The following is a 12745-nucleotide window of genomic DNA, read 5'->3' as shown; positions in this document are numbered from 1 at the left end:
AAGTTTAACTGACGGATTAAATGTACAAGTCTCAGCAATTTAGTCTTCTACAAAGTCCATATTCCTTATGATAACACATCCACTTACCCTGGTCTAAGACTATTGTAGTATCTTCATATAAAGGTAACTGTTTTCCTGTACCTTGTAACTAGCTGCTCAGCCAGTGTGAGTGTTCCATGTGGAATGATGACGTGACTGGAATGTTGGTGTGGTGAGAGACAGTTAGGAGAGGATGGGCTGAGCAGCTAGCAGGCTGCTCCTGGTGGGGCTATACTATGGACTTAACATCTTATTAAATAACCTAAAGATATATACTGGCTACGTCTGCTGTGTCACATCAACTTATGGAACCAGGTCACTTCAATTGGCGACGAGGATGGGATACGAACCCACGCGTGCATAGCACAATGGATTATCATCTGGTGGAATCTCCTGGCACCGTGAGCCCCACCAGTGACCACAACACCGGTCGCCCGAACCTCTGTGTGCCAGTTGGAGTGAGGAGTGGAGCTGCAAGTTGTTCCCTACTGCAGCACAGAAGTTTGCCTCAGACCAGCGGTTACTGTGGTGTGTTGTGTCCCAGAGTCTCTCTATGGATGTTTTCGTGACAAAGTTTGGTGTCTTTTGAAGGCTGCTTGCCTCTGTAACAGCCGTGCAGGAGAAGTACCTGCAGACTCTTGGTGTTGGACCGTAGAGAGCCATTAGACGATCGTGAAGTGAGTGTTTGGGGAGCTGTCACACCACAGGTCTGTTCAGCGTGCATGTTGTTAAAGATCCTACGCTACTACAAATGTCTACAGTGCCACAACAAGTGTTTACAGTGCTAGAAGACACGTCACGGTTGTTGCGCAGAGTGATCTTTCTAGTACAGAGAAGTAAAAACTATACTTATGGATGCCAATTAACTGCCGCTGTCTGAGTCAAGCACTGGCATTTGCCTAGAAGCAAGTATGAAGCATTCATCCATCTCCGTGTACATGCTCAAGTTCTTTTTGTGGGGTTTTACTTGGTTTTCCTAATCCAGGTACACCTCTGTCAGCGCAAGGTTCGTGTAACTATCTACGTTGATCTACGGCATTTTTAGGTCAACTCAGCGTGCCTTTCTGGCTGTGGTAGCTAGAGGGCAAGTGGCGCTGTAGGGGAGGAGCAGCCATTCTGTCGCTGGGTGCTCGGAAGCGATCTCTGCACATGGGTGGTTTGTGCAGGAAGGAAGTCACCATTCGACATTTTTGATTTGCAAGAATAACTTCCGTTGCGGTTCTTTTGGTCTCCAGTGAAGCCGGTTTGTGTGGAAACAGTATTGTATGGAATTGTTTTTTCTTGTCTATTCACTACTCATCTCCAGGTATGGGGGTAAGTTTATTTCATTATTTTTTTATGTGGTCTCGGGCTTCCCCAGGATTTTTGACAGTTCAACTGCTCATTATGCGCTGTTCCTTGTCCGCGCGCAGTTCCCAGCCGCGTGGAGTCTTACCTGCATTCTCGTGCGAGATCCTCCTTGTTCCCTGCGTTCCGCTGCATCAGCTTGCCGCATGCACAGATGTACCGGGAGCCACCCGGCAGGACGTCTCCAACGTGACGTCATTTTGTGTTTGGCTCCTGTTAACATAGAAGCATGTGTTGGACATCTACCAACCACGTCATTTAGCCAATCACGTTTTTTTTCTTTGCGTGCGTGGCATTTCCAATAAGGTTTTCTGAGCACTTCAGCAGCAGCGGTGTAACGCTCAACATGGAGTTGTATTTTCTTTCGTTTTTCTGAAGCGCTAGTAGGCCATCCCATGATGACCAGATGGATAATTTTACAGAGGTCAGTGCATTTTATTATCCGTTGTCAGAGCTGGTGTGTTTTGTGGCAATTTTACATATGGACATAACGAAAGTTTAACAGGATTATTTCTAAAAAAGGCTTTTTGGAGCGATGATGACTTTCAACAGAAACTGTTTTTCTTTATTTTAATCCTCTGCACAAGGTTACGTTGCCATCTGGTGTCCCAAGTTGTAATTCATTTTCTTTAAATTAGAGACCTTTGAGTGGGTTCGATTTACCAGCAATGTTCGTTCCTGTCACAAGTTTTATGGAGCTCGTACAAAGTTCTATTTTGTTCATGGCAATGCCTAGTCTTTATCATCATCGTGGCGACAGGCACACCATTGTCGTTTTTGGTGCATGTCTACAGTATTTAATGCTAAAATGTTTTATTTTACAGGAAAAGTAATCTTTACTTTTACAATGTCTTGCTATGTTTCTTATTTATGCAGTTCATAGGGGGTTATTGTCCCACCTATGTCAGTAGTAATCGGTGTTAGTCCTATGTACTCAGTTTTTAGGGGGTTTTTGTCCCGTCTACGTAATTGTTTATGGGTGTTAGTCCCATACACTTCGTGTTTAGGGGGTGTCAGTCCCACCTAGGTCATTCTTAATGGGTGTTACTCCCATATTATTTGTGTTTAGGGGGTACTGTCCTACCTATGTCAGTAGTAATGGGTGCTAGTCATGCTGTGACTCACTTGTCGGGCTATAGGGGGTGTTCGTCCCACCTATTAAATTGGGTAATGGGTGTTAGTCCTTTATACTCAGTGTTTAGGGGGTGTTAGTCCCACCTAGTTTATGGTTAATGGGTGTTAGTTCCATATACTTCGTGTTTAGGGGGTGTTAGTCCCACCTAGTTTATTGGTAATGGGTGTTAGTCTCATATACTTCGTATTTAGGGGGTGTTAGTCCCACCTACGTTTTAGTAATGGGTGACGTCCACCCATTGTGTATTTGTTTGAGAGTGATTCTTTCTGTATATTTCTACAATTGTAGAGTTTTTGCTGTTGTTCTCTATTGTGATCCTCTGTGTTTTCTTTCATATGTATCTCATGTGGTGTTTTTCCAGTTTCCGTTGGGTAGTTTATTGTTTTTTGTGTCTCATTGAAGGAGGAGGTTGGTGATAGTGTGTGAGTTTATTGTTCTCTTTTGTGTCTTAATATAAGAGGAGGATGGTGATAGTTCATTCTTATTTTTCCATCCTTTTCTTGTCCTTTTTCTTCCCTTTTATGATCTGGTTCCCTTTCGTGGTATGTGTTATTCATCTTACCCCTGGGATTTGGACTATTTATCTCTTGTTTATTTTTTGTGTCTAGTTGCTATGTACTTTTAGTATTCCTTGTTTATTGTCAATTGGAAAGAAGGGAGATATTGTAGTATCTTCATATAAAGGTAACTGTTTTCCTGTACCTTGTAACTAGCTGCTCAGCCAGTGTGAGTGTTCCATGTGGAATGATGACGTGACTGGAATGTTGGTGTGGTGAGAGACAGTTAGGAGAGGATGGGCTAAGCAGCTAGCAGGCTGCTCCTGGTGGGGCTATACTATGGACTTAACATCTTATTAAATAACCTAAAGATGTATACTGGCTACGTCTGCTGTGTCACATCAACTTATGGAACCAGGTCACTTCAACTAGGCAATAGCCTTAATAGAGAAAGCGGCTCTTGGGTGTGATGACAGCAGGTATGTAAGTACAGTAGGCCTGAGTGGAGCTGTGCTCCTAAGCGGCATACAGTTTTCGAGCCAGACACACTTGCTTCACAGTTTGTTGCTCTACCACTTCTGGACAGCCAGACAGTGTACATCATCCAGCTGCAAAGTGTGATATCCTGATTGCATGTTACTAGCCCCATTTCCATCACATTCTGTTTTCTGAATTCTGATCTTGGCTGCAGACCCCTAACACCATTGCTGAGCCTTGTACATGGCCTGAAGTTGAGTTTCTCTTGCCACATAAAAATGTTGCTTGTAAAGTGTGCTACTGCCCCTGGGTGCTGGGTCTTCCCTATTCCAAATACCTAAACAGGTTATTGAGAGATTTAAAGTTAATAGTACAGGGGTCACTACTGTGAGTCAGTGAGTATCCCACACTTAATAAAAAAAAAGAATGCCATATAAATATAAACCATCCATTAATGCCAGTGCCAATTTGTATTCTTTGAAGTAGGGCAGGCTCTGTATTTAGCAAATGTAAACTCTCCCTCTCCAGCACAGCCATTAAAAATGGGTTTCGGGTTTATACGTCACAGAGTCTTCAAAAAGATGGTGCTGTAAGCTGCTTAGTGCCAACCTAAGGCAACAATTAATGATGGCTCCCTTTGCACTGAAAGTATAGTGGTAGTTTTTAAACTTAATAATAATTGGTAAAGATCCCTTGCAGTGAATTTATCACATGAAGGTTGTCCACAAAGGCTTCACCATGGAGACGTAATTGAACTCCAGTGTCCATGCCAGCAAATGCAAGCGAATCTCAAATTAGAACACAGGGAAGCACTGTTAATACATCTTCAGCGTTGAGCCCTATTTCCTACAATATGGAACCTAAAGAACAACATTTGAAGGTGTCATTCTCTATAGATCTAATTAATACCAGTATCCCACCTCTTCTTTGCTCTCCTGTAAGATGCAACAGCCCCCTTTTTCGTTTTCTCACTGGGCTCCTTGCAATCATTTTTCAAGCATATGAAGTTCTGCAGTAACCACTTTTTATATTCATTGATCACAAGTGGAGATCACACAATTGGATCCCTAAAAGCACATGCTCACAAGCACTGCACGGTGCTAGAAGGTGTCAAGCTGGCACTTTTACAAGAGCAATGACATAAATAAATCTGTGTTCAGTGTTTATGCCAGCATCACCTACACATCCACTAGATCATATTGCCACCACTGGCATACTCTACTGGGTGCAGATCTTCAGTCTGTGACTTTCCTGGTGTGTTGCTGCCAATGCATATATTTGTTGCCGTAGTCAGCTAGATGTAGTGTTTGTTAATTTTATCAAAGCATGTTTCGCTATATTAAACGTTGTGACGAAGCCCTGCCTGCAAGGACAGTTGCAACAGTAGCCCTAAATGCTTTGCGATTGGACGTTAAAGAGGGGTAGAGAAGTGGCTATTCAGACACCTACTGCATGTCTGACAGACTGCTTGGGGAACCAGTACTTCACTAAATTGTCATTCTGCTGGTGGTGTTCATCTACAGGCTCCATTTGTGAAGCTGTATTCCCATCTTGATGTGGCATAGCGCCTTATCCCAGACACGGTGAGCACTCCGTAGTCCAGGAGTAAGTTCTTCTGCACACTCCTGCTTTTAGCAGCACTTACAAGCAGTATTTCTCCAGCCACAGTTTTTGAACACGAGAAGAGATGACTACGTCAGAACAAAGTTCTTGTTTGATTAATGATATCAGTCTGTCTTACATGCCTTTCCTCCTTTGCCTTTAAAGCAGCTGCTATTCCAAACACCTTTTCAATGTATTCTCTCATAGTTCTGATCTGCTCTACTCCCACTAGTGCAGTCACAAATATGTCACTTTGACCTTTAAGCAAGTATCATTAAAAGATGCAGCAGAAATGTAGTGCTACTCTTTATAGTAATTAAAAATGCAATCTATAAATGCATGCATGCGATCTTATTAATTGGCATATGTACTTGCAGCAGTAACTCGTAGTCTGCTCCAGTCTATCTAAGGACTTGTATTCCTGATCAGCTGCTTTTTGTACACAGAGACCCTCCTACAATACCTTTTTAATGATTAAGTGCATGCAGTGATAACACATTGTTAACATAAGTGGGCAAATTATGCAATGTGAATTTTCAGTAGTTGAGCAATACATTTTTGTAGGGTGATGTGGCTTTAAGTTCCTGGGGGCAGATTTACAAGTCCCATGCGCCACATTTACGCCGCCGTTGCGTCACTTCTGTGACAGAGCGGCGGCGTAAACCATGCGCCACGTTACGCCTATTTACAACGTGACGCATCTACGTTGTGAAGCCCTGCTCCACATGAAACCTGCGTTAGGTTTTATGTGGGTGTTCCGGCGCAGGGTGGGCGTTCCGTCGCAGGAACGCCTCGTAAAAGTGACGCAGTGAAATCTACAAGATTTCACTGAGTCACTTTTATGTCCATGCTACGTCAAAACCCTGCGCCTGCTTGAAGCAGGCGTAAGGAGTGACGCAGCATGTTAGACATAGGGCGCCCCTGAGCATTGCTGGAGCCACGTCGCACTTGCGACACAACTCCAGCAATGCGCCACCCTTGCGCCACAGGATGCGATACGCATCGCCCTATCATTGCGCCACGGTGCACCGCATTGTAAATCTGACACATTCATGGTGGCGCAGGGAGGGAATTGCGTGTCGCATCTTTTCTGGCACATCCCTGCTGATTTGCAGAGATGAGCCAGAACTCGTAAATCTGCCCCAAGGTGCCAAAGCTCTCTTAAAGGCTTCATACGAAGTACAGGGGTAGAACCATCAACCATAGGACTTGCAGCTTTGAAATGCCCTTAGCCCATCTCTGAGGAACCAGACTCCTTTTGAACAAGGCTTTCACTTCACTCCTGGTAAAATCTTAAGAACACCTTCATGTCCTCATATAGAAAGGATATAGTTAACTCTCAAGCTGGGGACTCTGCATAACCATCACCCAGAGATTATACGCAAATGATATCTTGGTGTATCACCTGCGTACTATGTTCCAATTGGAGGTCTATCAAAGGTGTTTGCAGTCACAAACTTACGATGAGGACTACAAAGTGATGGCAAGGTAACAATCCCCTGACACATCAAACACGTAAGCAGATTAGTTGTAGTTTCAATTGTGTGTGCACTTCTTCAATGATTTAATTGTGATATATAAGATGGATCTCAGGTCAACCTTCATATCTGTACCAAAAATCTCCACATTGTGGAGGACAATGTTTTCTCAAGTCTTAGGGAGCCTCTGAACCCCCTGTCTTTCTTCGGGTACCCCATGGAATTTCTTTGTTTCGTTACGCCATGCCCAAGTGCCCTTTTGTTGGTGGAGGTTGGTTCCAGAATGCTGCTCAAGTCTTATTCTCGTCTAGTTTTCCTTCTAGGTTTACAGTAGTTTGGGCTTTTTTCAAAATGGTGATTTTTTCAACGGTAGATCCTTACATTTGTTATTAGCAACTGTGTTTCCCTATTTTACTTATGCAGATTTTTATGTTTACTTTCCTAAGACTACTATTTATTCTAATTCATACCAAGTTTTTATTTGAATTCCCAAAAAATGTTCACTTAGACAAAGAACATCATGCAGAATTGCCTACACGTAGAATTGCTTTTGTTTTAATACATACTGATTTTGTTTTCTTGTAGGTTTGGCAATGCTGACAACATCCCTTGGCCTTTATGTCATTCCATGGTGTACAAAAGCTTTACTACTGACGGCTATGATGTCCGTTATTGGGATGACCATGGGATTCTTAGATACAGGTTGGCAAACAAACATGTTTCTTCTTTTTCTCCTTTGTTATCTGTGCACCCCAGTCTCCCACTTTAAAGTATCACTCAGTGTCGATTATCGTTACAGCCAGGGTCGAAGTGACGTGCAGGCACATACTGTTAAGCGATGTAGATGTCTGTATTGATGACTCTTCTGACAGACAGATTAATCCAGGAGTCCTAAGCTGTCCCCTTAACATCTATCAAATGTATTGAAACTGACTTGGATGCAGATGGACATTCCACCACACAGTCTCTGACTGATGATACAGCACCATCACTCTGGGCACCTCACTGCTGTTTCATGCATGCTTTACAGAGTATGCCTTTCAGCTGCAGGCCACTGTTTGGGATGAAAGTGTATGGAACCATTCAGAAGATAAAGACAGACTGCAAATGTTGTAATCCCTTGCAGAAATGTAGTCTTTTTCAATAGCAGCAGTAATGCAACACGAGATTCTGTTGGCAATAAAAATAGTTAATTTGTGATGATTTACTGCACATCTGGGACATCTGAACCGGGGCGAGGCAGAGGACAAACCACTCAGTTGTGTGGATCCACCTGTGTAAAGTGCACCCGCATAATATCATCTGTTGTGGTTAACTTGCAAAAAAATTATGTAATTCCAGTAGGAAATAGGCTACAATTGTACCCACTTTAGAGTGTGGTTTACAGCGATTCGGTAACTTAGCTGCAAGCAGTGTTTTCAGGGGAACTATCTGGCACATGCATCAATAAAGACTTTTGCGATTCCTTAATTGCGATTTTTAAGGAATCGCAATTAAGGAATTGCAAAAGCCTATGCATGTAGGAATCGCTATAAAAATAGCGATTCCTACAAATTCCTTAATTGCGACTCGCAAATTGCGAGTCGCAATTAAGGAATGCCGTCCCATTCATTCCTATGGGCCTACAGGCCCATAGGAATGAATAGGAGATTGCATGAGCAATTTGCGAGTACCAGTAGGTACTTGCAAATTGCTCATGCAATTTCAAGGGTGCAAGGGTGTCAAAATGACACCCTATTGCACCCCTGAAATTGATCTGTGCACATATGTTGCACACACACATGCTCTAAGGGCATGTGTGTGCGCAACATGAAACTTTGAAAAATGCACAAAAGTGCATTTTTCAAAGTTTTTGCAAATTACCATGAAGTTCAACTTCATGGTAATTTGCTCCCCCTATTAGCGAAATCGCTAATTTTTTCACTTTCATGCATTGCTTTTAAGGAATCTCAATTTGGGATTCCTTAAATGCAATCGCAATTTAAGGAATCGCAATTTAGAGATTCCTTGAATTGCGATTTTTGCATTTGGGATGATGCATCCCAAATGCAAAAATACCGGTCGCAAAGGGGCAGATTCTGAGAATCTGCCCGTTTGCGACCGGTTTTTACATTGATGCATGTGCCTGTATATCCAATGTAAGCTGTTTCTTTAGTTTCAACAGTCTTTGAACTTATCAAACAGTTCTTACCACTCTTTGGCACATAGTTCACATTTGATTAACGACAGCGAAAGAGCTGGTACTTCTTCGTTTTGTTTTGAATATATTGTCTTAATTCCAAGAACACACAAAAGGTGATGGGAGGAATGATTGCAGTTTGTCTAACCACTGGCCATCGCCCGGGTAGCGTTCTAGTCCATCATTCTTTTGTCCGCCTTGCCACCTCAGATTACCCACCTTCCTCATATACACCAATAATAACTCAAGTTTTCATACAACTCTGTAATAACCTAGCAAAGGCGTCCTTAAACTAAATAAGATTATTGAAATTTTGGGGAGCTGGATCACGAATTATGGGTTGGCTCTAAGTGAGGATGAAAAAAAACTACTAATGCTTGGTTGAAAACATTTGATTGCAAACTAGAATAATTATGAATTAATGCAGGTGGAAGATGTGCAGATGTCCATTCCTCCGGAAGTCAAATTGCTTGGTGTACCCTTTGGTACAAAAATTGACATGGAATAGCATGCTGACCATCTAATCAGGATTTATCATTTTCACAGAAAAATATTTTTGATCTACTCCTGTTTTGAATGCAGAAGAAAGGGCAATAATGTTGAGATCGACGGTTGAGTCCCACCTAGATTACTGCAATTTATGTTCTCTAAAAAGATTCTTTCAAGATTAGATTACAGAAGAGACGAATCGTGCTAATGGAGCTGTAGTGGCTTTGCCCTGACCCTACCATATTACTTTAGCACTAAGAAAACGTCATTGGCTTCCAATAAACTCAACAACTGAATGCTGTGTTTTTACAGTAGTTTTTGGGAGGGAAACAGCATATACAACGTGTTGTTACCACACGTCCCATTACAACGCAAGACATTACAACGACTTGCTTTAGGGAACTCAGTGTTGGATTTTAAATCCCACACCTTCTCTACTGTTGCACAGACTGGAGTTGGAATAGCAAAATATACTATTCCAAACTCCAGCACTTCCCCCAAAGCAAATTGTTGTAATGACTTGCGTTGTAATGTAATGCTTGTTAACAATGCATTCGTTGTATAGCCAGCTTTGTAAAGGCATGCATTGTAAACGCATGCGTGAATACGTGGCCTATTCTTTTTATTTATTTATTTATTTAATGTATTTATTTAATGCGATTTTATATAGCGCAAACATTACCCAAAGGTGTCAGAGCACTTTACAAAAGAACCAGTTGCGTTACATAGGACTTGGATTATATGAGTTACATAAGAGATACAAAGAGAAAAAAATTCAAATGTACAAGTTGTAAAGTCAGGCAAGGAAGAGATACAAATAGATGAACTCTAAAATCACATAGGAATGGTAGTAAGTACAAAGGTCTAATACATACACTAGTGGTTTGAGATATATATATATATATTACCTACTGGCGGTCGCCAGTAGGTAGTTATAGTTAGGACCCTGTTTCCATAGGAAATCCGCAACATTCTATGTGGAATAACTTTGGCGCCGGTCGACGAATCCTGGCGAAATTTTCAAAATAGGTGGGACGCTACGCTCCGCTCCTACCCTGAAAGTCTCGGGGGGGATTCGTCAAGCGGGGGCTGAGAAAAAAGGGGGGTCCCAAAACGCGTTTTTCCCATGCATTTTTCCATAGGACCTTTAGACACAGCTACAGCCCGAACGGCTGAACAGAGTTACTTGAAATTTGGCAGAGAGGTAGTCCTCAGGTCAAGGAAGTGCCTTTTGTAGGTCTGGTGTAAATCTGTTCAGTAGTTCCTGAGACAATAGCATTTAAATCAATATATATATCTGTGGCAGCTTACGGTGCGCTTACCGTGCGCTTACGGTATATCAATGGAAATGTAAATCTATTAAAAAAAAAAATTAACCATACTCTCCCCACCCCGTGTGCAAATGGTGGCCGAAGGGCACCATTTGAGCATGGCATATGATTTTAATGAAAATGTAAAAGTTTACCTTGCACAACGAAGCGCGTAATATGCCCACCATGTGCGCGGTGCGAAACCCATCGTGCGTACATGGCCCATCCAGCGTAACGTGGGCACGCGTGCCCACCGTGCGTGCACGGCACTAACTGCGTAAAGTGGGCGCGCGGTGTGCGAAGCGCACCGCGTGCTCACAGTGCGCGCACGGTGCGCGAAGCGCACCGTGCGCGCACGGAACAAACTGCGTTAAGTGGGCGCGCACGCCACGAATGGCGTAAAGTAACTTAGCATTTAAAAAAACTTACAAATTCACTGAAAAAACCATAGGTTTCACACACGTTATAGTTAGGAATTAGCATTTAAAAAACCTTGCAAATTCACTGAAAAAACCATAGGTTTCACACAGGTTATAGTTAGCTGGAAATTTTACTGATAAAAAACCTATGAAATTCCCCCGTTATAGTTAGTGCAGGCAACTATAACTCACGCGACCGCAATCCTCTGCTGATGACATATGTGTTTTTATGAAAAAAAAATAATTGTAATATATGTATAGCTAAAATTTTATGGAAGAAGACATGGGCAAATAAGTGTCTAAATACAGTATTAGCATCAGCAGAGGATTGCGGTCGCGTGAGTTATAGTTGCCTGCACTAACTATAACGGGGGAATTTCATAGGTTTTTTATCAGTAAAATTTCCAGCTAACTATAACCTGTGTGAAACCTATGGTTTTTTCAGTGAATTTGCAAGGTTTTTTAAATGCTAATTCCTAAATATAACGTGTGTGAAACCTATGTTTTTTTCAGTGAATATATATATTGATATTTGCCCACATGTCACACTTAAGAAGTATTACTAGTATTAATAGGATCCTTTAAATTAAGTTGATCCACTTACTTGAAATGAACACACATCTAGTTTGGGATTTTTATGCCCCTCTGAAGTTTCCATTGATTTAATTTACTTATGGACACTTCTCACTTTAATTTTCTTTTTTATCTTTACACTAGTTGTGATAATAAATAGGTATTTTATTGTACAGTTTTTTAAGCATTCTATTACATGTACTAATATGTACTTGCCAACATTGACGGTGCATTAAATTAAATTCCTATTAGAAGATCTGCATTATGCACTTTTCGCAACTTTGCACATTTGAGGGGTCAATCGAATGTTTTTTACACTTTTCCTTGGTTTATGGGTGATTTTGATTATGAAGTAGAGTCTTTTTCTGTGACACCTTCATCCCTTTTCACATACACATAGTTGAGTTTTGATGGAAATTAAGATCAGGTGGACAACCACACATCTAAGACTCACTAAATTACGCATTTATGCCATCATTTTAAGAAAACGATTTTAACATATAGTGAATTATATTGTATTTATACTGAAATGTATTTATGTATTTATTTATTTATTTATTTATACGTAAATGTGTATTTAAAGGTGTATATATATGTTATTCCTTCCACTTTATGTAGTAATATGCAATTAATGTGGAGAGATACCACCTAGTCTGTTTTCCAAAATCTAGTATGTGTAAAAATGTCGCAGTCTATTCTCTATGTCTAGTAATCATGTGACACTGGGTTTGAAAGAGAAAAAAACATTTAAATTGGAGTTTTCCCGCTATGGCGTTGTTATGTGAACAAGGCCGACGGTACGGCCGAAACGCGTCATGACCAAGAGCAGTGAGAACCGAAAATAAATTTCGTTTTGCCACCTAAGAGGAGTTCGTGTCATTTCCTGATGGAGTGATTGTTGCAACGTTTCTACGTAAGGGAAGTGGGTCTGCTTCCTGTTTGCGAACCCCCTCTTCACAAGCCGGCAGCCGCTTTCAGCCACACGAGCGAGTTAATCCAGGAGGATACGTTTGGCGGCAGCCCCCTGTGCAGCCTTGAGAAACCGGAGCAGCTGAGGAGAAAACACAGTACGGGTCGGAGGACGCGTGTGCGATTTTCCCTTTTCCAGCGGCGAGGTACCATTCTCTGGCAGAAGTGCACAGGTGAGGAGGTGTTTGTGGCATTTAAAGTTTCCCAGACGACATATTAAGTCTATACGGG

At 41.8% G+C, this 12745-nt stretch overlaps 1 protein-coding gene across 1 annotated transcript in view; it reads left to right on the top strand.

The window, feature by feature from the left end:
- The window catches only part of LOC146821200 (solute carrier family 60 member 1-like), a 335760-nt gene that overhangs the window by 111052 nt on the left and 211963 nt on the right, over positions 1-12745 (top strand). Inside the window, exon 2 of the mRNA XM_085609331.1 lies at positions 7161-7277. Coding sequence (XP_085465457.1) covers positions 7161-7277 — 117 coding nt within the window. The remainder of the gene's footprint in view (positions 1-7160; positions 7278-12745) is intronic.

The sequence above is a fragment of the Triturus cristatus genome, chromosome 6, assembly GCF_964204655.1.
Source record: "Triturus cristatus chromosome 6, aTriCri1.1, whole genome shotgun sequence".
NCBI classification, from domain to species: domain Eukaryota; kingdom Metazoa; phylum Chordata; class Amphibia; order Caudata; family Salamandridae; genus Triturus; species Triturus cristatus.
Note: the sequence above shows the minus strand (reverse complement) of the source record. Positions and strands in the feature narration are given on the sequence as shown.